This window comes from Eimeria tenella, genomic scaffold, assembly GCF_000499545.2.
Source record: "Eimeria tenella Houghton genomic scaffold, Eth_scaff46, whole genome shotgun sequence".
NCBI classification, from domain to species: Eukaryota; Apicomplexa; class Conoidasida; order Eucoccidiorida; family Eimeriidae; genus Eimeria; species Eimeria tenella.
The window spans coordinates 169,349-194,829 of record NW_013543380.1 but is presented as its reverse complement, the minus strand read 5'-3'; the positions used below and the strand labels follow the sequence as shown (position 1 = coordinate 194,829).

At 51.0% G+C, this 25,481-nt stretch overlaps 4 protein-coding genes across 4 annotated transcripts; 1 reads left to right on the top strand and 3 right to left on the bottom strand.

Moving 5' to 3' along the window:
• Positions 1 to 2,278: 2,278 nt before the first annotated feature.
• On the bottom strand, positions 2,279 to 7,372 carry ETH_00028460 (uncharacterized protein; the record flags this gene model as incomplete). Its single annotated transcript, XM_013377125.1, has 9 exons — positions 2,279 to 3,043; positions 3,196 to 3,326; positions 3,456 to 3,678; positions 3,865 to 3,990; positions 4,185 to 4,376; positions 4,526 to 4,975; positions 5,122 to 6,884; positions 6,941 to 7,179; positions 7,293 to 7,372. 9 exons carry the CDS (start codon positions 7,370 to 7,372, stop codon positions 2,279 to 2,281), a joined length of 3,969 nt encoding a protein of 1,322 aa, XP_013232579.1.
• Positions 7,373 to 14,834: 7,462 nt separating this feature from the next.
• Positions 14,835 to 17,507, bottom strand: ETH_00028455 (SNARE associated Golgi protein family domain-containing protein, putative; the record flags this gene model as incomplete). The annotated part of the gene is made up of 7 exons (XM_013377124.1): positions 14,835 to 14,953; positions 15,154 to 15,198; positions 15,354 to 15,404; positions 15,653 to 15,989; positions 16,206 to 16,342; positions 16,674 to 16,883; positions 17,312 to 17,507. The coding sequence occupies 7 exons, from the start codon at positions 17,505 to 17,507 to the stop codon at positions 14,835 to 14,837; spliced, it is 1,095 nt and encodes a 364-aa protein (XP_013232578.1).
• Positions 17,508 to 18,868: 1,361 nt separating this feature from the next.
• Positions 18,869 to 19,238, top strand: ETH_00028450 (uncharacterized protein; the record flags this gene model as incomplete). Its single annotated transcript, XM_013377123.1, has 2 exons — positions 18,869 to 18,938; positions 19,102 to 19,238. The coding sequence occupies 2 exons, from the start codon at positions 18,869 to 18,871 to the stop codon at positions 19,236 to 19,238; spliced, it is 207 nt and encodes a 68-aa protein (XP_013232577.1).
• Positions 19,239 to 22,157: 2,919 nt separating this feature from the next.
• On the bottom strand, positions 22,158 to 24,043 carry ETH_00028445 (uncharacterized protein; the record flags this gene model as incomplete). Its single annotated transcript, XM_013377122.1, has 5 exons — positions 22,158 to 22,435; positions 22,666 to 22,904; positions 23,018 to 23,327; positions 23,475 to 23,549; positions 23,716 to 24,043. The coding sequence occupies 5 exons, from the start codon at positions 24,041 to 24,043 to the stop codon at positions 22,158 to 22,160; spliced, it is 1,230 nt and encodes a 409-aa protein (XP_013232576.1).
• Positions 24,044 to 25,481: the final 1,438 nt, after the last annotated feature.

The following is a 25,481-nucleotide window of genomic DNA, read 5'->3' as shown; positions in this document are numbered from 1 at the left end:
TAGACCTATTTCCCTGAGAAGTTTGCAGAGCATACAGGTAGAATCCCTCTTCGAAACTTGTTTACTCTGAGCAGGTTATGCACATGTGCTCATAAATTGTGCTCAATTTCATTAATGTAGCATTCTACGGCCGCTTTCGTGCTCCATTGCAATGTGCGGCACTAGAACGTCGCCTTCTGAGACCACCGGTGGTTAACAGCGACATGCAACAAAATAAAGCTGGCCTAATGGGTTAATAAATTGTAATAAATACAAGGAACCCAAGGACCGGTTAGTAAAGAAGCGTCGATACTAGTTCCGTCTATCGAGAGCCCGCTGGGCCCTGGCTGCATGACTGGGGCCGTCGAATCCAACTGGCTCAATAATAACTTCTGCAAGAAGAAGTCAAACAATTACGGCCTCTTTCGGCAGACTCAGTGCCTGATCGCTATAGGCTACAGTGCTTTAGGCAGTGGGCTGAAAGCTCTCCGCGGATTGTTGCGGGAGTAGACTAACTGCGAAACTAGCCTCAAGCAACCAAATAGATTCCAACCGTTTGTGTAACCTCTGGAAGTTCTGTCGAGTCAGCTAAGGAGAACTGGTAGAGCACCCTTAAAAGAACTTTGAGGCGTTTAATGTAAGGCCATATGGGAGGCCACTAATACTGCAAAGCAATATCTTCATAGAAATTTGGGCAATGCGTGCTCCCCACAAATGACCACCAGCTGCAGAACAGTGAATATTGTTTTCTGCCCCGATACGCAGAGGCCGCGACTAATGTCCCAGTCACCCTGCCTGTGAATGTGAAGCGCAACAGATTTTTTCGACGATATTTTAGTAAGGAGCCTGAAAGTTGAGGAAATTAAACAACGCGAGCATTGATGCTAAATAAAGTAGCGGATCTTCTGAGCACCTTAGCGATATTTATGACCCTTCCCTGTGCTACTGCTCCACTCAGGTATTATTCAGTAGGGCCCAAACAGCCTGGTTTTTTAATCAGGCTCCTTAAAATTTCCCGCAATTGTTACCGGTGGGAATATGGCTACGCCTAAGGCATCACGTGGCATGTGCATACAGGCGTGCCGTAGCATTGCAAAAGTTTCATTAAACATTACTAAAGTGGGGCCAAAAGCTGAGAGAACTAAATCTTATTAAATGCGGTTATAACCGACGCAGCCATCCGCGGTCCCGTGTACTTCCTGAAAGCATTCAGGTAGCCTGATCAGCGCTTATACTCTAGCCATCTCAAATTTACAAACCAGTTGTCACCGGGTTGAATATCGGGCATCAGGTGAGTTCTGGCCGCGTAGCATGGTTAGGGTTACAGCTACAGAAAGAAAACGCCACAGAATTGGAGCCAGCTCAGTTATGAAGTGGGCAAGGCACACCATTGCTGAGCGGCGACTTTCGCAATGAGCTTAAATCCTTGCTCACGTTTAATTGCGCTTTGTTGTACTGACCCGTTCTGACGGCATACCCGGTCGTCAGGTATTAAAGTGGCTCATGGTAAAGGGCACACTTTACTTCAGGCTGAAGTACAACTAGGGCAAGGGCGCAAGAGCAGTCGCTCTGCTCTGATGGCCTGAAATTAGTTTCTGCCTGCTGTGGCAAGCGCAGCTTTACCCCCTTCGTGGCTGTCTTCAAGAAAAACATCAGCGCATTGGAGACGTCACGGAGGTCAAAGTTGTGAACTTCGGGCGCGTTCTACGACTTCGAAAAGAAGCCAGAGTGCCAATATATACGTATTTAGCAACTGGGAACAGCGACAGAGTAAGAACTGACACCTAGAGAACCAGAGACACGTTACTCACGGCACTAGTTGTCCTGCCTGCTCAACTGGCGTTGAGTTTGCAGTCGACTCTGCTGTCGCGTTCCTCGTATTAATACAAGGGAAGTAGCAACGGGAACTTTTCGTATACACCTGAAGCAACCAGGCTCACAAGTTCGTTAGCGTTGACAAAGCTAGTGCAGTAAGTAACAAAGTGACGTGCACCATGCAAACTGAAGCATGGGACTGCACGTTTACTCGGATATCCGCAGAGTCAGAAAGACTTTTGGTGATCCCCGTTGGTGCTGTAAGCTCCTACTTCTGCAGCTGATGTACTGCGCCCCACCTTCAGAACTCAAAGCGTTAGTGAAACCAATTATCCTTGAAGCTGGCGTGAATAGAATGAACTGTGCTACTTTGATACTATGCTCGTGTAGCCTGCTGACGTCCTTCACATGGCAGGACGGGCACGCTCTCCTTTGCCCCGAAGTGGCCAGGAGCACCCGTTACCCACTGAATTGACAAAGACAATTATGGCTTGTTATTTGACACTTCTCCCCGTTCTAAGGGATATCTGTACCGCCATCCCATGCTAGGAAAGGCTTTCGCCACAGGATGTGTTTTGTAACACTGGGGACAACAATCCCGTGCCCGCAGAAGTCTCTGCATAATACACGCACCCTCTGCCTCTTTAGCTGCGCCCTCTACCACGACCCAGTGGCTTTCGAGCAGAGGACCCAGCTCGTGGGGTGGAAGACTGGCATACGCCTCCGGAAGATGCAGCAGCCGCAGCGCAACCCGTCTGAGTTTAATGCTGCTGGGGCAGCTGCAAAGGGGCAGAGAGGCTTCCCTTGCTAACAGCGATTCTATTTCTTCTCTGAATGAGCTGTCATACGATACGTGCCACTGCATAAAGCACGTTAGACCCGTGCGCGAGGAGATGTTAATGCTGGATGGCTCTCTATTGCCGGGCCCGCTAGTCAGGCCTAGGCGACTGGCCAACGTAACGCTGCGCGGCCCTTCAGTGTTGTGCCTGGAAACAAGCTCCAGCAGGCGAACAGTCTCCATGGAACCCCTAGAGCATATATCTTCGTAGTTCAGGGGGTACCTCAGTAGCAAACACCGCTGTAGCCACTGAGGAGATGTGTAGCCCTGCAGCCGAAGGTTCTCTAGCACGCTCTCTGCGTTTGCGCGACGCCTCTTTATCAAACCCAAGGTCGCCAAAAATGTGTCCGTCAGGAAACCGGGAAACTTCAGCATGTTTAGACACAACTCATCCCCAGTTGTGAGAGCCTCCTGCAGCGCATGCCCGCCAAAATCAATACCACGCACACTATCCGCGATGCGTTGCCTGCTACAGCCTCACTGTTGCTGCAAGCCAGAAAACTTGAAAGCAACATCGACGGCAAGAACAACAGTGGCAAGGACATGCGCCAGAGAGGCTTCACCTGCGGATTGTTCGAATAAAGGTAAAGCGGCAGTCCGTTTACCAGCACTTGGTGTACACAAACAGTTTCGCGCTGGCGGCGCCATTTCGTCCACGGGCTCCTCAACAAATCAGAGTTCAGCAGGCGTTCCCCTGCATGACCCACAGACGCATGAATTACAAGCCCAATAACACCAGCAGAAGACTGGCAAGTAGCAGCCACACATCCAAGAAGCGGTCCTTAAAGCAAAAAAAGATGAAGCGATGTCACTGAGAACCCACCCGTGTGCTGAACAAAAGCAAGGGGGCAGGCTCTGCGTATAGAGGAGAACTCTAAGCCCATGTAGGGTACTGCCACAAATGGCACCGTGCCGCAATCGCTGCAGCCATGCGAAAAGCGCTTCGCGCTGAACTCTTTCTCCCGTGGATCACTGCTAACGCCCGCCAGACGCAGCGCATCACATACCCTGCGCTGCCACTGCCCGCTGGCGTCTGAGGCATCCGGCTGCGGCAAAGATACAGATACAGACACAGATGGCTGATGAGACGTGGGGCTAGTGGCTCCGTTGAGCCATGAAAGTCCCACGTAAACCTACTCAGGGCTCTGATTCATAATTGCCAGAGAGGGGAGGCGAAAACACCCAACAAGTACCAGCAGCAGCAGCAGCCTCCTGCTGGGGGCAAACCTCACGTAAATGTCGCAAGTCCTAATGCTGTCGTACTGTCCCGTTGGTTGCAGGGCCTTAGCCGCCTCGGCCCCTTCTGCAGGAGTAAGAAATTCCCCGGCTCGAATCCCAAAGACCTTAAACTCGCCTTTCTACACCAACACACATAGAACCAAATAATATGCAACACTGCACGTACACCAACGTTGGAATGCAGGATCTGTGTAGTGCGCAAGCTCAGGAAAGGCAAAAATGTGTGGCCAGCAGCAGCACCTTCAGCAACAGCAATACGGAAGCCTTTGCAATACAGATGATGAACCCCAAAAATAGCAGCCGCGCCAGTCACCTTGATCGGGGCTCCGACCCAGATTGCTACGGGGTAGGGTGAACCGAAGACCCAAATCCGTTCTCCTGGCCTTGTGAATCTTTCTCCTGTGAAGGAAGTAAGTTTACTTATTGGGTGACAGGCATCGGCCACTGCGGCCAGGCGAACCTCAGGCACGCAGAAGAAGATAGGTAGCCGACTCCACAAACGTGTCTGCAAAAACAGCATCTCTAGCTGAGCAGAACTAGCGCCAATGCAAACTAGTACCAAACCATAGCCTCACTCCCAGAAATGCTACATCACCAGCTGCCAGAATACGGGGGTAGCTCCGCCGAAAATTGGTCCGATTTTGCTGTGCTTACATGAACAACCTGAAGCACCTCGGCCTGGATGTGTTTTGGTGTTGGCCCCCAACTCGATCGCACGTACTGCAACTGTGGCTTTGGCACCGGTGTACCTACAGGGCGCGTCAGCATGTCGAGGCGCTGCATTGCCATGAAGACATTGCGAGCTGTGGGGCCTAGAGCCTCCTTTATGGTGCTCACAGTGTTTAACTGCAGTGCAGCAACCCCAAAGCGCATCTGCGTTTTAGCTGAGACAGCAGTGTCATTGTCTGCTTCGTCTCCAACCTCCGTTGCTGATGCTGCCACGGCAGAAATTCCAACTGTTGTTGCTGCTTCAGGTGCTGGTGCCCTCGAGCTGCAGGAATTTGAATTCGTCTCCACGGTAGCGGAGTTACTTGGTGAACGACATTCAGCCACAGGTTGCTCACGGATGGGCAGTAGGGATTGGAGCATGTGTTTCCGATGCCGCTGCACGGGCAACAAAAACAAGAGCAGAAGCAAAAGAGCACTTGGGTGGGGGGGAGGGCAGGAGAAATGCATGCAGCAGAAATGCGAAATCGCACACTACCAGTAGCTGATGGATCATCTTTGGCGCTGGCGCTTCCACAACTCACCGCTAGTCTTTCCTCCCATTGTTTGGCAATCTTGTTACTGTTGCTGTTGTTGGTTGAGACTGTGGTGCTGCTGTTGCTGCTACTGTTGCTGCTTCCTTCACCTGACAGGGTGGCTTGCTTCTTTCTCCTGAGAGCCTGTCGGGCCGCCATGAGGGCTTGTGTTCTTTGTTGTAGCTGTTTTTGAGTGAGTTTACGGGGATGCTGTAGCGCATTGTGTTGCATACCCTCACGCTTCTGTTGCTGCTGCTGCGACAACTGCGTCCTCTGTTGCGAATACTGCTGGTGGTGATGCTGTTCTCTCTTTACAGTCAGAAGGCGCTGCTGCTGTAACTGCTGCTGGCATTGTTGCTGCAGGTAGCTTCGCTCCTGATTAGCGTTTGATCGGTTCCTTTTGTTATGAGACTCTTCCAGAAGCGGGGGACCGGCTCTTTTAGTGAAAGCTTTGTGACCTACTGTGGCAGCAGCAGCGGCAGCAACAGCGGCAGCCGCAGCAACGGCAGCCGCCCGCAACGACCGGTGGTGATGCCGAGGGGTGTGGTGTTCCCCATTTTTAAACGTATGTGAGCCTTGGAGACGGCCCCTTGCCTGTACCGTGCGCGAAAGCATCGGCACGCTGCTGCCTCTGCTGTTCGTAGCACTTCTGTAACTGCTGCTGCTGGCACTGCTGTTTCTGCTGCGGTGGCAGCTGTTGCTGCTTGCAGAGCTGCTGCAAATTTGTGAGACTGTTCTAGTGTTACTTTGGTTGGTGCCAATCGATGGCCACAGGGCTCGCTGCTGAACGGCAGCAGCCAATGCTGCTCTTGGAGCTCGTTGCAGGTTCACTGACTGCATGCGGTGTTGCTGGGCCGGTTCCTGGTCGGGTTGCTGCTTGATAGTTTCACTTCTGCGTTTGTCGAGAAACTGCTGCAGCAGCTGCAGCGTAAGCTGATGCTGCTGCTGCCGCGCCGTGTCGTCTTGCTGCATTGCTGCCTCTAGCAGCTCCCACTTGAGAAATGCTCTGTCTACGATAATTTGGTTGCACTCCTGCTGTGTGACCTTTATCTGTTGCAGCTGTTCCTGTTCCGTAGCCCGAAGTATCCGATGTTCCACAGAAAGACGAGCCAAGTGCAGTACCTCGCGGGCGTCCTCACCTTGCAGCTGCTGGTGATGCTCGTTCTCTTGTGGTGTTGGCTGCCACGATCCCTGGTGTTCTCTCTTCGGTCCCTCTTTACTGCGTCGGGCATCTTGTGGCTGCCCAGGGAAAAGTGCGTTGGAGCAGCTTAAGCCACTTCGATCTTGCTGCTGCTGTTGTTGCTGCTGCAGCTGCGTTCCCTCCCGCTCTCTGATTTCATCTTTAACGCGGATTATTCTCTTCTTCAAGGCCGACAATCCCAACAAGCCGCCCCCTTTCGACGCAGAACCCAACGGGTTTTCAATTGCTTGCTGCTTTTGAAGCTGGAATTGCTGTTGATGTAGTTGCTCTTCCCCCTCATCATCCTTATCGCAAAACAGCTCGTCTTCCACGCCAGCATCAGGCTCTGTTAGCTGTTGATGCTTCCGCAGAACATGTTGCTGTCGTAGCACTTCCACATCTTTGCGTGCAAGTCCTGTTTCCAAGTCAATTGTCGCTGTAATTTGCCTTTGCAGCCACCCGTGTTCGTCCCCCACCCACGAGTGCTGTCCTTGCCACATCCTCAGCAGCTCGCTGCCTCCTACATAAGCTGCTGCTCGTGTTGTCGCTGCTGCTCCTGCCGTTTGCGTTGTGCTATGCTGCTTGCGCTGCGCTGTCGGCGTATGCCGACACAGCTTCAATTTAGCTGTCCAAAGAGCTCCGCAGCACCTGGAGCTGTTACCTCCTCTTCAGTAGGCAAGTAGTGTTTTTGCCGAGTTGCCCCGTTTCTGCCGCGAGCATCCGGGCGCGTTTTGCTGTACTGCCTTCTTAGCTCCACCAGGATACGCTGCCACTGTCGTAGCATCAGAGGCAGCCAATTATGCGCCAGCAGTTGGTGTTGCAGCGCTGCATTGAAGGTGACCCTAGCGAAAAGTGAACTGGGTCGCCCGCTACACGGAATCCCGTTTCTGCTAAGTAGAAAATAAAGGGGCTAGATGGTAAGGCAATGGGAGCTGCGACAGCAGGAGGACAGAACAGGCTTATATGCGAGCAGAAAGGAGGTCAAGTTGTGCTGCCTCACCGGCTGTCTTTGTGGCCATATCCGTTCTTGTAGCTGTCGCAGTTGTATCTTTGGGCCAGATGTATCAGAGATTGGGACATGTGCTTCTAAAGAATAAAGAGGATCGTCTGTAGGGGGCAGTGAGGTGCATATCAACTCGACTCAAAACAGCTGGAACAACAGCACCAAGAACGCTCGGTTTTCACGCGCAAAGAAGCGTCCCCGTGAAAGTCTTCTGCTTAAGTACAAGAGCGTTTATTTATATGATTATCAAATATATCCCCATTTTCCTCTAATTCGAACACAATAGCAGTTGCCACCATGGTGTAGCTGTCTGACTGGGGCTGGGCCCCCAAACTGCTGTGGGGGCCCAGTACCTTTCATCTGCGGGCGCAGCATGCTGCCTTCTGTGGTGCCACTGTCTTGTGATATATGTAGAAATCAACGTATATGAATTATGCGGTTGCATGCCTCTTACTTCAATGTGGCGTTTGTATTGAGAAGCCTGATCCCCTTTCCCTCGGGTTTCGGCTCATGGGCGTTGTTCGTGTTAGCGTTTGTTTTGTGTTTGCTTTTAAAGGCAAAACGAGTTCATGTCTAAGTTATCAAGTTTCAGCTTTGAGGCCGGTGGACACTTCCATGAGTTTTGCACAGACGGAAAGGGACACGAGATCCCGGAAAGGAACTACCTGCTAAGCTGCAGCTGGTTGGGCTGTTGCAGCGTTGCGAGATGCAGCGTCCCTCACCTTCTCACAAAAACGCCGATTCCCCTGTGAGTGAGACATGTGCTGTGTACAGCCCCATGCACCAGTCTATGCGGCGCTTGTGAAGTTCCTGCGGCTACTGTTATGTTTGAGCACTAATGGTGTACTTTTATCTGCGTAGTGTGGTGCCCCCATTTACCTGAAGGCGTTATTGCACGCTATGCTTAGCCAGTTGCAGCAAAGGTAGTTTTGGCGCTGAGCATTTATCATGGCTGCTCGCTAGGGGGCACAGCCTCCAACAAAGCAAAGTGACGGAAAAGTTTGGAATTCTCCTAGCGCTGTAGCATCACTGGAAACTGAGATGCATACGGCAACACCGTGGGCACCCACCTACGGAACGCTTGACCACTGTTTTGTTTCAGATTGGCATACAGGGATTGCGACTGTGGTCGACGCCGTCATCCTGGGAAGAAGAACAAATCTATTCTGCGCTCGTTGCCTCTACTGGGACAGGCAGAAAGTAGTAAAGTGAATGAGACCAGGAAGCCTACAACTGCCTCCGTCCCTCAGCCTCACTTGCATGCTTCCATCCAGTGCGGCAGACAGCGAATATTTTATACCTGCATGTAATGCAGGAGCAACCGAGAAGGCACTTCATATGGCTTGATAACGCTTTCTTACCCCCAGTTGCCACGGCTAGTACAGTTTGCAGCCGGCACCCCAGTATGCCAGTCCAAACAACGCTTACGTGCAACCTCAACCTAGGCTGCGCTCATCCGCGTTCGGAGTATCTAAAATGTGGCAGCGGTGAAAGACGGCCCAAGAGCAGTCTGCCGCAAACGCTCTCCGGGCAGCTTTAGCCACCTTCAGTGGTTGACGTATTTGACATTTTCCTCACAACATTGTCTTCTCAAAAATCAGCGTTTCACAGAGGCCTTAGAAATATGCAAGAAAGGACTTCGACGATGTCCGCTGCCGTCGATCTTTTCCTTGTGGGAATAGAGTAGGCTGTTTTGGTGAAAACTTGGAAAAGCATAGTTGTCCATTCTTTCCCTGCGAATGGAACGTCCTAAATGTCGCTGGCGTGACTGCAGCGCCTACAGAGAGTGAAAGGCGAATAAAGAGGACTGGCAGATTTTCGCTTCAGTACCTCAGCAACAAGGCATTACAGCCAGTGCAGCACATGTAGTATTTCATGCTTGCCGACCCACCAGTAATAAAATTTACAAAAAGCACAAAAATAAGCTTCCTTTCCATGTGTTCTGGGGCAATTTGATGCTAATGGACGCTGAGCATGTGCGTGAGGAATTTTTCAGACTAGAGCACACATGTAGTGCGCAGGTACTAATTAAGGCATTTTATTAGAAAGTTTGCACGTTTAAACTAGACGCCTGTAAATATCATAAGATTGGGGCTGGCCCGAACGCTGTCACCGGTGCGGGGCGGAGCCCCAACCTGGTCAAGGAAACAAGAGCTATGAGGGTGAGACTTTTTGGAAAGTTGGATTGAGAACTTGAAAGATGACTGCTTTTATTGATAATTTGGTATTTGTTTCATGAGATATGAGTCGAATACAGAGGGTTTGTCAAAGGACACCCTATTCCTGGGCCAGGTAGCAACATACGTAGTAGCGACAGAGAGCGCTGTGCACTATATCGTGAGCTTAGCGTCATGCCGCCAAGGCTGCGGGATGCATGGATCACGGAACTCTCTCTCGCATACAGCTGTTTTATGCATTCAATGCCACAATTGGCCATTAGATGGTTTGAATTCCCCAAGGAGCTTCAAGATATCTCAATAAGGAACGTGAAAAAATATAGAGAACCAAGTAGCTGACATATTGTCAAAACCGTCTCAATACTCCGCAATTTAAGAGCCCAGCAGACTGCTTCGGACGGCACCCACTACCCAAATAGAAGCTTGTTTTCCCGGCATCAGCTACAGAACAAAAGAAAAATCTCAGAAACATGATGAAGCTTGATGACTCAAGTGAAACTATGATATGATAGCAGGCATACTTATACATCTGTCCTGGCCGCCTCACACCACCACCAAAATAAATAATCCCCTTCGCCGCTAGCTTCAGCTCCTGCTTTTCCCAGGTCCTGTCCCGTGTGTGGTATATCTGCTAACGAAGCACAAGAAACCAGCAAAGCCATTCTAGCTATTCGTAACCGGTTGTAGTCTTCCGCTGTTAATATCTTTTTTCAGGCGTTTATATTTGAGACCTGTAACGCAGATTCTGCTACAATGTTTCGTCAAACCACGTCAAAAGCCTGCGCTGTACCGTCTCCCAGTTACTTAGGTCGTTGTTCCACCGTAAGCACATCCAGTAAGTCAAGGCCCGGCCCACAAGGTGGTAAATAAGCGCGGTCCCCCAGTTACGCGGCTCTAATCCCATCTCGGTATCCCGTCGTTCGATGCGCAACAAAAAGGCCTGCATAATGCTGGAGTCTTAAGGAAGTATGGGAAACGTCGCGCACTATTCCCAGGGCATCCTCATAGCATTCTTCATCACAGCCATCGCGGAGTAGAGTTGGTCGCGCGTAACGTATGGACTGTCCGCTGGCAGGACGGCAGCATTGGGTATAGGTGCCATCTGCGGGGGCTCCTCCTTATGGTCAAGCGTCCGCTCTGCTGGGGTGGGTTTTGGAGTAGCATGACGGTTCTGAACCGGTGGCCCGCTGGGTATTCTGCTTGAGGAAATTGCAGACGGTATGCTGGGGTGGGTTTTGGAGTAGCATGACGGCTCTGAACCGGTGGCCCGCTGGGTATCCTGCTTGAGGAAATTGCAGACGTCTCATATTGAGGTGGGCTGATAATGCGCCCTTTGCGAAATGCATCACTTACCGAGCTGTGTGGGTGTGAATAATTTAGGTAAATACTGCAGGTGTTACTACTCCTAGGTCTGGAAATGAAAAATAATTAAATCCCGGTGCAGCCCCTAAATGTGGTGCACAGCGCTCTCTGCTCTACTACGTGATTACCAGGTGCATGATAGGGCACCCTTCTCACAAATCCTCTGCATGCGTCATCGCCATTCCCAATATTAGGGTATTCACAGACACTTTTAGTTTATGCATGCTTTCTTTCTGACAAAGCGTCCTTCTTCGTTACCAGTAAGAAGTTTCTGCGCTCGCTTTGCGTGCTAACCTCTTATACGTCACCAGCTAGCTACCCTCTTAAGGTCACCAGCAACGCCATTGTAGTGTCTGTGCACTACAGAATCTCCACGCCAGCAGTAGTCGCCGTCTTTGCAGTGGGTTCTGCCTATTCTATTAGTGCCGGTATGTGTATGCTGCTATGCTTGCGCTGCTCGCCTGCTTCTGTGTGCTTCGTAAAAGCGGCCTTGGCTTTCGCCTCCAGAAATACTGCTGACAAATTGTCTCCACCGTGTTCATCAATCACGTTGACACAAAATATCCTGTCGCCCTGTTGTGAGTTCCCACGTTCTGCTGCCGTGCCAATAATAGTGCCTTCATGCAGCGTCGGCAATATGTAAGTTTGTCTGCCTGATATTACATGCCTCGTTTTTTTATTGAAGCCCTTGCTTGCTCTCTAGTTTACCACCCCTACTCCGGCCTCCTGTTGAGATTAACAGGAGGCCGGAATGCGCCGGCTTAGCCAAGCCCGATGAACATGAGGCAATACTCACAGCACCGGGGAAGCGGCGTACTTTTACCTTATTAGTAAATGCTTCTGGCCACTCGCGAGGAGCCTACATCTGGCCAGCTGCAGGTTCTATGCCCCTAGTGCTCGTGGACTAGCTCAGCAAACATTCCGATGCTGAGTACTTGCCGCACGAACTTCGCACGCGTAATGAATTCAGTGCTGTACATCAGCACGTCAACAAGGTGGGCAGTAGAACCGTATCCCGGTGGTGTTAGCTTGGAAGACAGCAGGGACGTCCATGAGGCCGAAGTGCATAACCTTATACTCAAACAAGTACAAGACTGGCAGAGACTGGTGGAGAATTGTTTTTCAGGAGCCTTCCACGGTCACTAAGATCTGGCGGAACCTGCCTCGAAATCAAGCACACAAAGATGGTAAGCTCCCTTAAGCACCTCCAGTATAGTTTGGGTGGGGAAGGGGAAGAATCAGGGGCAATCTTAAGCGCATTTCATGCATCATTCTCTCCATGGGCGTTTCTCGCTGGTGTGAACCATCAGCGAACGCGCCAACCGTTATTCTCAATGCACGGATTGGGGAGCAGACTGAACCTATTCAGGCCCCAGCTAACAGCGTAGCCCTGAGCACTTCTACCGCTGGCAGCCTAGAGAGTTTTGCCAACATTTCGTAGGCGGGCTCCGTTGGTGTTCGCTTCAGCGTCCTCTGATGGCAGTTCCGCTGTTCATTCACTTCGTTTGTTCTTCTCGCCGGGAGGTCACACTATCAACCATGCATATGGGGTCGTTGGGCTAAAAGTGCCAAGCCTCCCTATGCTCAATTAGCTCTGGGATGGCATCATACGGTAGAGGCCCCCATAGAGCATTCCGCTATGGGCGTTCTCCTCTGTGGCACGTAGTGAGCTCTGTCACTAAGCCGTCAATATGCAGTTGCTCGTCCTTTTCTCCAGTGAAGTGGTAGGTTTTGTGTCAATGACATGCCCGCAAGCATGAGCGGACTAATGAAACTGCGCAGTGCACTTGCATCCATGAGTCCCCCCAAAGTCGGAGCACCTCAGAAACAAGTACAGCTGTTATGCCGACGCTGCACAATCATCATCTGGGGGTTCAGCTGCTCATGTATCGCGTGATGTTTCACCATGGCTGGCTTTCACTTCTTCAGCAATAACGGTGTCATGAGTTTTTTCCTTGCAGTCAGAATCTTGGCACTCCACTGTTTCAAGAATTCCAATAAGTACGTGCTGGTCTAGTTGGCGCTGTTTCGCTTTCTCAGCATACACCATCGGTTCATCTGTTGCACCACCGGCCTGAGCTCGGTCCATCTGTGCCGCGCTTGCCACGATTGGGGGACGTTCGGGTGTTGTGTGCATATTACAGTAGTCTTAACTACTGGACTGTTAGGCGTCTTGCATCGCACACATCAGAGCTTACTACTTACCCAAGAGGCTTGTAATGGGTGCAAGAGATGGGACATCCCCACGGTTGTCCAGTGCACGAGACGCCGCTTGAATAGTGTAGACAGCAGCTCTTGTGCTTATAACAAAGGACCACCATGACACGAGAATATCCCTACAGGAGGTACGCAAGAGACACATAGCAGAACGTCCACCGCAGATAGACCGAAGCAGGGGATTGCCCGCTGGGGTGGGAAGTCACCTGCGGGATATCGTGATGCAAAATGCACTACAGCCAATAGGGCTGCAGAAGCAGAGGCATGGAACAGACGACCGAGCGAGCTGGAGCTAACCTGCGTAGCAGTGCAAGTAGAGTTTAGAGGCCTCCTCCAAAGTGGTCTGAGCACAAGAAGGTACGCAAGAGACACGCAACAGAACCTCCACAGCAGATGCGCCAAAGCAGGGGCATTGCCCGCTGGTGGGACTTCACGCACCTGCGGGATCAGTGCAACGATAAGGCGAGGAGTGCTTCATGTTCAATCGAGAGGACCAAGTAACCGCAGCGTTTAAACGGATTAGCCTTGGAGTTATCGGCGACGAGCATCTAGGGCAAAAGACAGCGTGTAGAGGCTACCATGGGCTGTAGCAACAGGGCGGAACGCCATCAAAGACATTCGTGGCTGGAAGCAGACGCTTTTGCCACAAGAGAGACCAGACTCCCACTGGGGAATATTGTACTCCATACTACGTACTACTTCTTCGTGGCTTCGCCCTTGTCTCTGAATGTCTAAAACGCCGGATGATTAATCAGGGGGACTTCATTCGTGTCTCTCGACTGTAATGCCAGACCCAATCGTAGGCCTAGTGCAGCTGCAGGCCAGACAACCTTTACCTGGTCTGCAGCAGTTTAACATGATTCCTTCAAGTGAAGCAACTTCAGTTGCGCCTTATCTTTTCAAAGCAGATTTTTAAGTTCCTGCAGGTTGTTTTTGCACCATATTGTGGATCTGGAGAGTAGCGTTCCCATTAGGTGCCCCACACCAGCAGTGTAAGTTCCAAACTGGTAACGAACACTCTACAGTAGAGCTGAAAATTTAAACTTCTAGCGAAGTAGGACTGGGATCTGTTCTCCACGCATGACGACGCGGCGTTCACTGATTTTCTGATGGCAAAAGTGTCAGCCACATGCATGCTCCTCTGCAGTGGGTTCCATTACACAAACCCTACCGCGCTACTAAAGCAGCACACGGGTTCTTTGCATTCTGCCGCTCTCTGCCGAGCAGTGTCCGCACCTACTACTGTCTGTGCCTCTGTGTCGTCTTCGGCCTGTACGTGTGTTCTCCTGTCCGTCTGGTAACTCACTTTGCGTGTCATTTCGTCAGATTTCTTTTGTGGCTATCTTTCGTGGGTGCATCTTTTCCAGTCACTACTAACGGTGGCTGCCCTGCTGTTGATGCATTTTCGGTTGCCTACGTGAGGGGTACCCAGTAGGTAGCCGTTTGCTTCTATCGACGAAGGTCTTTACTTTTACTACTACTACTGCTTTTGCCGGCGCTTCTTGTGCCGCTTCCAGTACTACATCTAGACATGCATAAAACCCTAGGAACCCCTGTTGCGCCGAGGTCATCCCGTAAACGATGGAGTTTATGAACACCTGCAACTTGCTGCTGCTGCTACGAAATCAGTTGCTCCAGAAGCAGCAACAACCTCTGCTGCTGCTGCTGCGGTGTTGATACATTTGCCGTTGCAGGCCGGCTAGAGCCGTTCAGGAGACGTCATATCCCAAGGCCTGCAGCAGAGGCTGATTCGAACAGCCTGCAGCTGTTGATGTCTCCTGTGTTAGGAGACAGTGGGCGCGTCCTGCTCGGCCAAGTGACAAGGCCTCAGCTTCCGCAGAGCCGTCTTCAGCAACACAACAGCAAACGCCCCAAAAACAAACACCGCCAGTGGCCTCCAGCCTGAGGGAGCAGCAAACGCTAAACTCACACTGTTGATAGAGCCCACGCTGCTGCGCTTGCAGCTGCAGCGACTACATGAACAGGCGTCGCGAAGTTGCATCTCCATAAAAGACAGTGTTTCAGTGCAGTCTCCAGAAACGTATGCCGTTCTTGTTGCTGTTAACTAGTTACTCCTACATGTGCAGCTCTTAACTTCTCACCCGAGCTAAGGGAGTCAAGGCTTCCCAACGCGGAGCCCATTGAGACTGCATCAGCACAGCACTCAGAAGCCAGAAACCGCATGCAGTTAAAAGAACCATGCGGTTAAAAGGACCAAGTTTGTGTGCCTCACACTGAAAATATAAACTCTACGCCCTATACCCCAAGTACTTGCCAAAAAGAGCTGAGTTCGGCATCAGACCCAGCCAAGTCGCAACAAAAAAGGCCCCGAATGGAACGTCAAGTACAGGCGCTGTAGGCAGCAACAAAGCCACACAACGTTCGAAAATATGAATTACAACCAATACGGTTCATCTGATAAGAACCAACAAGTATACTGGGTGGCAGAAAAAACAGCGCCTACGGTTAGCACTTCAGGACTTGTGGCTACCCGGCACAAACACCAACCGTGAGCACCACACACAAATCATAAGATGAAATGAGCACAAAGAGAGGCAGACGAGGTGTATGCAGGCGCAGAGGCTGTGCTTCAGCGCTTACAAGCAGCATTGATGACGAGGTTGGGGAACGGAGATACTCTGAGGAATAAAACAGTCAGCATCAGATCCAGCTCCGTATCCCACGCACACCGCGGTCGGTGTTGCCGCGGCTGGAGATGCTGCTGCCGGTGTTCCCGTTGCTGTTGATGCTGTCCTTGTGGCTCTGCACTCGTCTGTGTCTTCTGCTTCAACTGTACCGCGGCGCTGCTGCTCTTGTCGTTGGAAGCGATGTTGCTGCTGCTGCTGATGTCGCTGCAGCCACTGCCACAGGCACTGCTGCTTTCCGTGGGATGTATCAGTTGACGCATGCGCTGCAGCTGGTTCGGGAAGAGCCGCACCTGCACCAGCGGCATCAGTAAGGGTAACGTACAGTCTGATTTGCTTCGTCAAGGGTTTAAGGACGGGAGCAAACACAGACACAACAAGAAGCAAGACACTTAACACGACAAGCACTGAAAAGTAAAAGAGCTATGCGGTAACACATATCTGTCAGTGCTGGCTTCTGCAAAAGCAGAATAAGCAGCGACAACAAAAACAAACGCATCCACACACACCACGAGGGGTTTCCCTGCAGCCTTAAAGAGGAAGTATGACAGGCTCGGCCCTATAGCGGACAGCGCAGATGCCAAGCTAAAAGCCACTAGTGGACTGTACAGCGCGCCCAAAAGCAGAGTGACAGCCATCGCAAGACCTGCAGCAACGGCACCAGCAGCAACGCGCACAGCAGTAGCAGTAGCCGCAGTAGTGGCAATAGCCACAGCAGGGGCAGCAGCAACAAAGGAACCACCAGCAATGGTTTCAGCAGTCGAGAAGGGCGCGCTGCGGCTCTGTACTGTCATTAAAGCAACAAAATGAAAGCCACAGCCACAGAAATTGGAATTCCAAACCCATAACACTACAAAAACGATACTTCGACAACAGAAAGCAACACAACGGACAGCTGCATCGCGCCTTTCCAGCGAACACGCGCTTATGACCCAAACTTTTTGCGATCAGGGCTTCTGTATGTGGCCTTGTCGTACCAGAAAAGGGGAACATAAAGAGGGGGAATGCCTGGTAAAGAAGATACACGTAGGAGAGCAACAACGCCAGAGCAACAGGGTGCTGCTGCCTGTACACGCCAATTGCAGCACAGAGCTTTCTCAGTGTTTTAATGTCTCGCAGACAACCTAAATCCGAGAATGAAGTCGGGAATACAGACTCCAGCTCAGCCCGCGCTTCTTCAGTTAGTCCTGTGCATGCAGCAACGACAGCAGCAGCAGCAATATAAAACAGCCGCAGCCTTGAGAGCGGCACAAGCAGCTAAGGCTGCAACATAAAAGCTCCCGCACACGCAACAGAGACATCAGATGCGCTGCTGCTTCAGTCGCAGCAAAGAGAGGCCAAAAGCCGATGACAACTGGGGAGAGAGAGAGCTCAACCTAGGAAACAGGAAGCACTAAGAAGCCAGTCATTAGTTCTCAGCACGCACAAAGTGTTCACACATAATCTGGAAAAATTATCTAAGGAAAATGTACCTAAGGGGTAAGTCAAAGTAGTAGCAAGTGGAGAGGCAGAGTAGTGACGTTTTCTTAGAAGATGTAGCGCGAGCAGGATTTGCTACAGCCTCGGTAACAGCAGCACTGATACCACAGATAGCACTACCCGCCCTGTGCCTCACCGGGCAGACTGAGATAGAGTATGGCCATCGCCCAGAGAGCGCAGACAAACAACAGGGCCATGAATCCGAATTTAATAAAGATGACTCGGCCACGCTCAGGGGCAAAATCAACCCTAGCACCTTCACGGGGTCCGTCGAGGCCCTGGGCCGGCAGATGGCCCACGAGAGCCTCTTCTCCATGCTGGACTGATCCCATTGAACCCTCGAAGATTATGACTGTTGCTTCGGCTACTGCTGTCTCCGCTGCTGCCGCTGTTGGTGCTAGTCCGGGGCGGAGCGATATGCGCTCACGGCGTCGAGTACGCACCGGCACAGCCAGATGCAGATATAGGTGCTGCTGCCTTACATTGGGAAGCCGCTGCACGAGCAGCAACAGCAGTAGCAGCGGCAGCGGCAACAGGAGACCAGGAGCACAACAGCAGCAACTGCAGTGGCAGCAGAGGCCTGAAGCAAAGCAACGCGGGCAATGAGTGCGTTTAAAATTAAACACAGAAAAACAATAGAATAAATACTTCAAGAATCAGCACGCTTAGGAAGTGCCACGGAAAGAAGCACCAACGTATGCTCCTGCGATTTTAGGGGGCCCCAGGGGCCCCCAGCCCTCTGAGTCTCGCAGTAGCAGGCAGCACCAGCAGCAGGGGTTGCTGCTGGTGCTGGTGCTGCACAAAAGAATCACATAATCAAAAGCCCCAAAATAGAAACCTGTGTTCTAATGGGCGTGAAAGAAGGTTTTTGTGCGTTTACGCAGCACATCACTGTCACCAGCAACAACAGCAGTAGGAGGAGCGCAGCAGCAGCAGCAGTCGATACACTGATAACACTGAGTGACGGCGAGTATTTGAACTTGCAGCTACAAAATTTGCAGCTGCGGTACGACAGCTGCAGCTTCTGTTAGAGGCCCAGACACACTGCTTTGGTGGCAGGCGAAGATCTTCACAGGAGCAGCACCAGAAGCAGACACAGGACCCAGAAGCAGCTGCATAGTAATCCTCAGTATATGCAAACGCCTTGGAAGCTCACTTTCTGGGTCTTCTCCCCGTGTTCCTTCCGGACAGGAGCGGCGGCAGTAGCGTTTCCACCGGCACCGCACTCCTTCCCATGTCTATCCCAATTCCTCCGCTCTATCGAACAGAAACACTAACAAGCATAGCGGAGCCAGTGGCACATGTCAGTCCTCTCTCGTGCGGCCTGGCGTGCAGAAGCTGTCCGAGGCTGAACGGCTGTGGCAGCTGCCAGCCTTCATGAGGGCCATCAGCGGAGTCAGAAGCAATAATAATCACACGAGCAAGAGCAACGGCCACGGCAGGAACACAAACAGCCATATTATTCTATTGCCTGCACTCCTTGCTTCTCTCTCTACTTGGAAACGCACTGTCTGCATCGCCACTTGCCTCTGAAAAGGCGCCGCCAAAAGTTTCTGCTGCGCCACATCTGCTGCTGCCTCTGCTATTACTGGGTTGTCGGTCCATCTTTTTCCAATCTGGGTGGGGCCTCCAGCGGGGCGCTGGCGACTACCGGTGCTTCTGCGTTTGGTGTTTTTCCTGCTGCCCGCCAACAATGGAGAACACGAAGCACGAGAAGTTCCTGCCTCTGCAGGCACTGCATTTGCCCTCTGTGCAACAGCGCAGTGAGTCGTTCTCAACTTAAGTCTACCGCGTTTGTCTCTCTTTGCACTGCAGTGTGGCGTTTCACACCCTGTCTAACTGTACCATACCTAATCGCCCCCCGGGTTAGCGGTTGGGCTGCTAGCTGTTGCAGGCAGCTGTGGCTTGTTGCCATTTCCTGTACAGATTTGGATCGTTTTGAGATGAGCATACGCCAGTCTCTTAGAGAACTAAGAGGGGTTGCATGCCTCCACACCAGTAAGAGCGGGCTTCCGGGGGTTACTGTGTCGCTAGCCAGCTACACAGTTTGCCTTAGACATTAGATCAGTCTGCACGGACCGATCCAGAGATGTGGCTACTACTGCTGCTGTTGCTGCCGACGAGTTGCAGGGATCGTTTTCTTGCTGCTCGCCTTTGCAGCCACAAGCTTACTGACGAGCAGCTTGCAACGAGTAAGGCGTACCACGTAGTGTTGATAGTTGGGGAGTTACATTTAAGGCTCAGGCATAGGTTTTATCGCTTACTATGTGAGTTGAGGTGATGTTGCACGCAGCCCTTGTTGTTGGACCAGGTGTACCCTCACTTGAACGTCGCTGTGTCTCTCCTGCTGCTTCTCCTCTGTTTGCACTCTCCGCGCTTCTCGCGCGATTTGCGGGCAGATAAGTTGTACGCGCGCTGCTGCTGCCCTTACTTCAGTGGCTGTTTCTGCTTAAGTTGCTACTACTGTAGTGGCTGCTGCATCTACAGCGGTGTTTATTGCTGTTATTGCTGCTGCTACTCTTGCTGTTGTGGTTTTTGCTGCGTTCTCTCAAATGCTGCGTCCCGTTGCGGTTGGTTGCTGTGATGAGAGACATATTTTCAATGAGGCTGCTGCAGCACCATCCTAAAGGGCTTCCTCTATTTTCGTCTCTTTTTTGTATGGCATGAAGGTATTTGGCTAGGCTAAACTCCGCTTTGCAGCATTTACACTTGTTCTACGACAACAAGTGCGTTGGGTCCCCTCCCGCCTGCACAGTTCACTTCAAAGTTTATTACTTGGATTTGTTGCTGAGCTATTTAATTTGTCATTGCTTTGCTTACTCCAAAGTGTGTTTCATTTGCTTAGTGTTGATCGTTCAGTTTGCAGCTTAGGCCTTTGTTCTTTGCTTTCTGTCTGTGCACCTGCCGGCATATGAGTGAGTTTGCCCGTCCTTCTTGGTCTCTCCTTATTTGCTCTTACCTGCACTTACGTGCCCTTGTCTTTCCGTTATTTTGTCCTTGTTTTGCCGTTCGGAAGTTCTTGCGTTTGTTTGTCCCGCCATGTGTTGCTGCCGTATTGTTTTGCTTCTTTGTTTCGGCTCATATGCAGCAATTCTTCTTCCTGTGCCTTGCTTCATTTTCCTTTCATCAATAGTTCATGCTTGTGTGTGTTCCTGTTGTCTTGGTGATTTGTTGTGTCATTGTCTTGCCCTGGTCCAGAAGTCCCCCATGGATGCCTTTTCGCTGGCCGCTTTTGCCGTCATGCTTTCTTCAACTTTGCTCCGTGGAGTGCAGAGTTAATCACTGCTTTCCTGTGGCTGTGGCTTTTCTTCAGGTGCAACTTGTTACACTTTAGTATCTTGTCAGCTGTCTGGCTCTCACTCTGTGCCATTCTGTGTGTTGGCTGAAGACTTTCTGGTGCTATGCCTTCGTTGGTTTGGTACTGTTTCCTTTATGGTGCTCTTTTTCGACCGTTGGCTTGTCACAGGCTGGACGGACTAATGGTGTCCCGTGGGCCCCCTGCCCCGCTCCAGGTGGTTGACTCTTGCCGTTTGTTGCAGCTTAGAGAGGCGTCGTATCTGCAAGAAGGCGCTGCAGAACATATCAAGCGCTACAGAGAATGTCTTCTCAATACGACATCCACGGCTGTCAATGCAAACGTGGGGCTAGCTAGCTAGCTACGTAGATAGCTGGCCAGCGTGATGACTGGTTAGGCAGCCAGCGAGCCAGGTACCTTGCTAGCGTGCGAAATGCCTGCTGTACCAGTGTTGTACAGGAGCTTCAGTAGCAGAAGTGGCGTGTTGCAGTTTCTTCTCAGTGCAGACGCACAGCCACGGGAGAGGTCTCATGCTCTTCTCCCAGACTTTGGCTGCCTACCCCAACTGTGGCGTCTCTTTTTTTTTGTTGAACTGCAGCTACGAGTGGGGCGCTTTCTTAGCTTTCATGTTAGGATTTGGTGTAGCAGTATACTGGCAGCGAACAGATAAGAATACTGCGACCAAGTAGACGACAGTTTTGACGGGAGCACGTCAGCTGATTTTGGTGCACACGCCACTGGCAATTCCACCGCTAATGGTAATGACAGGAACGTAGTTAGACGTACAAGCGTTAGAACGTCTTACGTGGATGGGCGGTGGGGCATAGCTGAGATGAGACACTGTCACCTCTGTTTGGCCTGAGAACACGCGGCGATGAGGGAGACGCATGCACAGGCATGTGTACGTGGGCTCAACATACCTATAAGCACGGGCACCTGAAACATGGCCTACAAACGCGAACAGGAAATCAACATCCACGGCCACTTGTAAGGCATTTTCTTGCACAGGGCTCTCCGCACAGGAGCCGAAAAGCCCAGCCTCCGCCACTGTTCACAACAAATGGCTAGCGAGGTAAAGGAACTTCGTATGACTTGATTGCAAATGGTCAGCTGGCCAGAATCCTGCCAAGAACTAACGACTGGTGGAATGGGTGGCAGCCATTGCCGCACGTGTTGCGAACCTACGCTCAACTCGCCACCCACGCTACAGGCCAGTTGAAATCGAAGCGGAGGGGCAAAGGTGTTGTTGTGTAGCAAGGAGGACGCTCATGAGCCAGCCTTGGCTTAGCCCAATTTTTCCTCGCTGCATCTATTGGTGTCTCGACACTTAGGTCTACCAACAGAACTTCGCACGTATGCGCATCCGCCTGTTTGTGATTGTACGCGGACTCTGCAGAACGCACTTGTATGCCTTAATCAGTTAACATGCCATGCACTCAGCTGGCATCAAGTGTCACGAATACTCCTCAAGTCCCTTGTGGCAATAGTAGTAGCAAAACAACAACAACAGACAGCATATGCGGAAAAGGGAGATGCAAGCATAATTTGTACTGTAGAAGCAAGGAGTTGACCCCACTATTGTTTGCGGTTGTAGGCCAATGACAGTTTCACAAATAAGTTCCTAGCCAGGGCCCATGAGTGCGTTAGCTCGCAAGCGTACATGGAGCTGCGAGTGCACTGACAAGAGCTAGTCGACCATCCGCGCGAGATGTTCACTTTCGTCTGTATCTGCGGGCGGAAAGGGGTTGGGCCCTTGATTGGGCCTTCTGATGTTCGCTGCTTTTTCTAGTATGGCAATTCTCTTCTCCAACTCGTTAAGAAGCACCAGCGACGCGAATACGGACCTATGCTCAGTAGAGTGGGGGATCGCCAACACAGCCGCTTTTATCACCTCCCGTAACAAAGTCACCATGCGCCTCCCCGCTGTTTCCACTCGCTGGAACGGCGCACAGGCTATTCTGTAGTCTGCTCAAGCAATTGGTGGAAATTGACATGAGGAAAACAAAACAACTACCTTCAAACTGGTGGGTTTAGCTGGTGTGGTAGCTGATGTGGTGGCTCCGCAGCTTACGGAGTTAGCAGCCAGCTGGTACGAACACATTCGGCAGAAGGCAACAGAAGCACAACAAAGCGTGACGGCTGCTGCAGCTTGTGCTGCTGCTCGGCGGTGGTTATATTTTACGTCCGGCTCTCACTTGTTGACTGGCAATGAAGAACTAGGGACTGCTTTTTTTCGGAGGCGACACAAGAGTTGTCAGCGTGGCTGTCGAAGGCAATAAGGCGAAGGTCCGGCCTGTTGGAGTCAGTCGACACATTTGTCCCACTCCCCAACTTGCCGCTAAGGTCACCCGCGTGGCAAGCGAAGGGCCTGTGAGCGTAGATTGAAGGGTTGCAGTTGTACTGCCCCGTAAAGAGGGAAGTACCCTCTAGGGCTCTGCAGGAAAAGCACAAGCGTCGACGCAATGTGCCGTCAAGTTTTACTCGCCTCCTTTAAGCGAAAAAATGTACAAATTCCACAAATGAGTGAAGGCGAAGGGGAGTTCTCACGAAGAACCGGGGATGTTCAAGTTCTTGCAGGCGGAGGCCCCTGTGGGCCCGCAAGCAAAGCCTGGGTCGTGGTGGCCTCCAGTCCTCTCTGCCTCGCATGACTTATCGATGTTAAGGTGACCTCTACTCATCAAGTCTACTGCACGTTCATGCTGATGGAATGACAGCGGCAGCAGCTGATTGTTGCACTTGCTGCTGAAATCGTGGAGCTGCTGCTTGTCTATGCGCACGCGGGACAGCATCATTTGGCGTACCAAACCCACAGTGACTTGCACCTCGTCCAGATCTATCACTGCCACATTCATACACCCTGCAAACAACGGAGTGACACAAAATGCCCTCATATTGTAGCAAAGTTGTAAACGGTGAATCCGATGGAATTGGTGTTGCTGGGTTTGCCGGGTTTGCTCGTTTGTCAGGTCTGCACGAACTATGCGCCACGTAGCTCCCAACCTACCCAATTTATCGAGTGCGTCCACTAAGCGGCGGTCATTGTAATCAATCCCGACGCTGCTAACAGCTGAGAGCCTCACTGAAGTGACAAGCAAACAGGAGCCAATTCGAAAAAAATGAAACTGCCAGCGGAGGGGCCAGATGCGGCGCTGAAACTAAAACAAACACTTGGACGCCGCATATAGGAAATGCAATGTATTTATCTGGAAGCACAGAAATTAAGGATAATTATTTTGAAAACTTACACGCTAAGGACCGTAAGTAATCCCGAACGCCAGTTATAGGCGCGTCTCGGCAGCGGTTTTGACCGTTGACGAAACAGCCTGGAGGGTAGTTCTGCTGTGTCTCATATTGTTCTTCATCCTCAGAAGCAGCTATTATGGAGTACAAGGCGGCATCTGAGGACGTTTCTGGGAGGTGGGGTTCTATTTTGGTAGGAGGTTGTGCTTCATTGGTTTCAACTGAGCCGGCGGAGCCGAGCCTGCGGAATTCAGTTGCCGTGGCGAGTGTACAAAAGGTAAGTAATATGAGATTTCGAGCCAAGACAAAGCGAATTCCTGCATAGACTGCCATGCTGTCAACAAGTGCACCAGTGGTCACTCTCTCTACCACGCTGCCGGCGACTGCGTTGATGCAGGTAATCAGCGGTTCAAGGCTTCTGACCAAAAGCTATTGAAAAAAAACAGACAAGATAAAAAAATAATGAGTTGTGGATATTGATGAGGTTTTGTGCCAGCGTAAAGTCACGGCGAGAGTAATTCTGCCCACTGGGCTGCGGAAAGCCAGCCGAACGCGGGTTGTGCAAGTCAGTATGGGCTGGTTCATCAAGGCAAATTACTGCCACCCTGCATATTTTCTAATAATAATTTTTATGCAAGGAGACACGAAAACAAATGGTAACCTTCGTGCTGCCCAAGAGCCAAAGTGATGGTGACAACACGCGTATGTAGCGAACTTTGAACAAGAGCTGGTCGCAAGTTATACCTCCATGACTCAGCCCGTGACTCCTAACACAAATTGCCTATATCGTCGCAACTTCATACTTCTGGGTGTGATAAGGGGACTATGTTCAACCGGTAGCACATCTACAATGCTGTGCCATGTCATGGGTTTAGAAGCTGAGCAAGAAACTATCTTTACTAGTCAAAGGAAAACAACCCGCCTTGTGAACTCTACTCAGCATAAAGTTTACGCATTTGATTTAACAGCTTTTGGTCGTTCTGCGCTCTAAATAGAGGAACACACCTGGCGCAACTATCTGCTAGTTGCGGGAGTTTAGGACAAGGGCCTTTCCGTTGGGTAGACTATTCACTTACAAAGGTAAAAGTGCTTTATATTTGTTCAAAGCCGCAAAACAAGCCAAGTTTATTCTTGCTAGGTGGGCTATTCACCAGAACGTGCCAACAGTCCGTACACGGCAAGGGAGCACCAAACAGCCAACACTGAGGCAAAACTTTGACCAAAAACGTCTGAATAATGTCCCACATGAATCTCCCGTATCCAAAGACGGAGAAAATGTGGGCCTATTTTTGTTCTTGTATAGCAAACGCCAGTGCGTGTCTCACTTGACATCAGCGTGCACATATACATAGTTGAATCACAGCGTGATACCATTGCAGCCTTGGAAGATAAACAGCCACCGCGGAAAGGCTTTTTCTTAAGTGCCAGCTTGATTGTTTTTGGCTGCCTCTGTCTGTGTTAAAATTGCTGGGCAGAAGTGATATTTTGTGCAACTTGCCGGAACTCCTAAAGACATCAGAATCAATGCAGATTAATCGTTAAGAAGACGCCCGTCGCTTATCAGCTTTGCCTAACTCCACCACCACGAGAGCTTGAAAATAGCAAAGCATTGGAAATATTCATTTTTACCTAGTTGTAGTCACACTAAACTCGCACCTTTTGCGGGAACCCAGTCCTCTTCTGTTCTGTGTCTTTGCTTCTCTCCTTCCGCAAGGACAGTTGTTCGGTTCACCAGCTTTGTATGAATAGGCTTGGTTTTTGTGACAAAAAT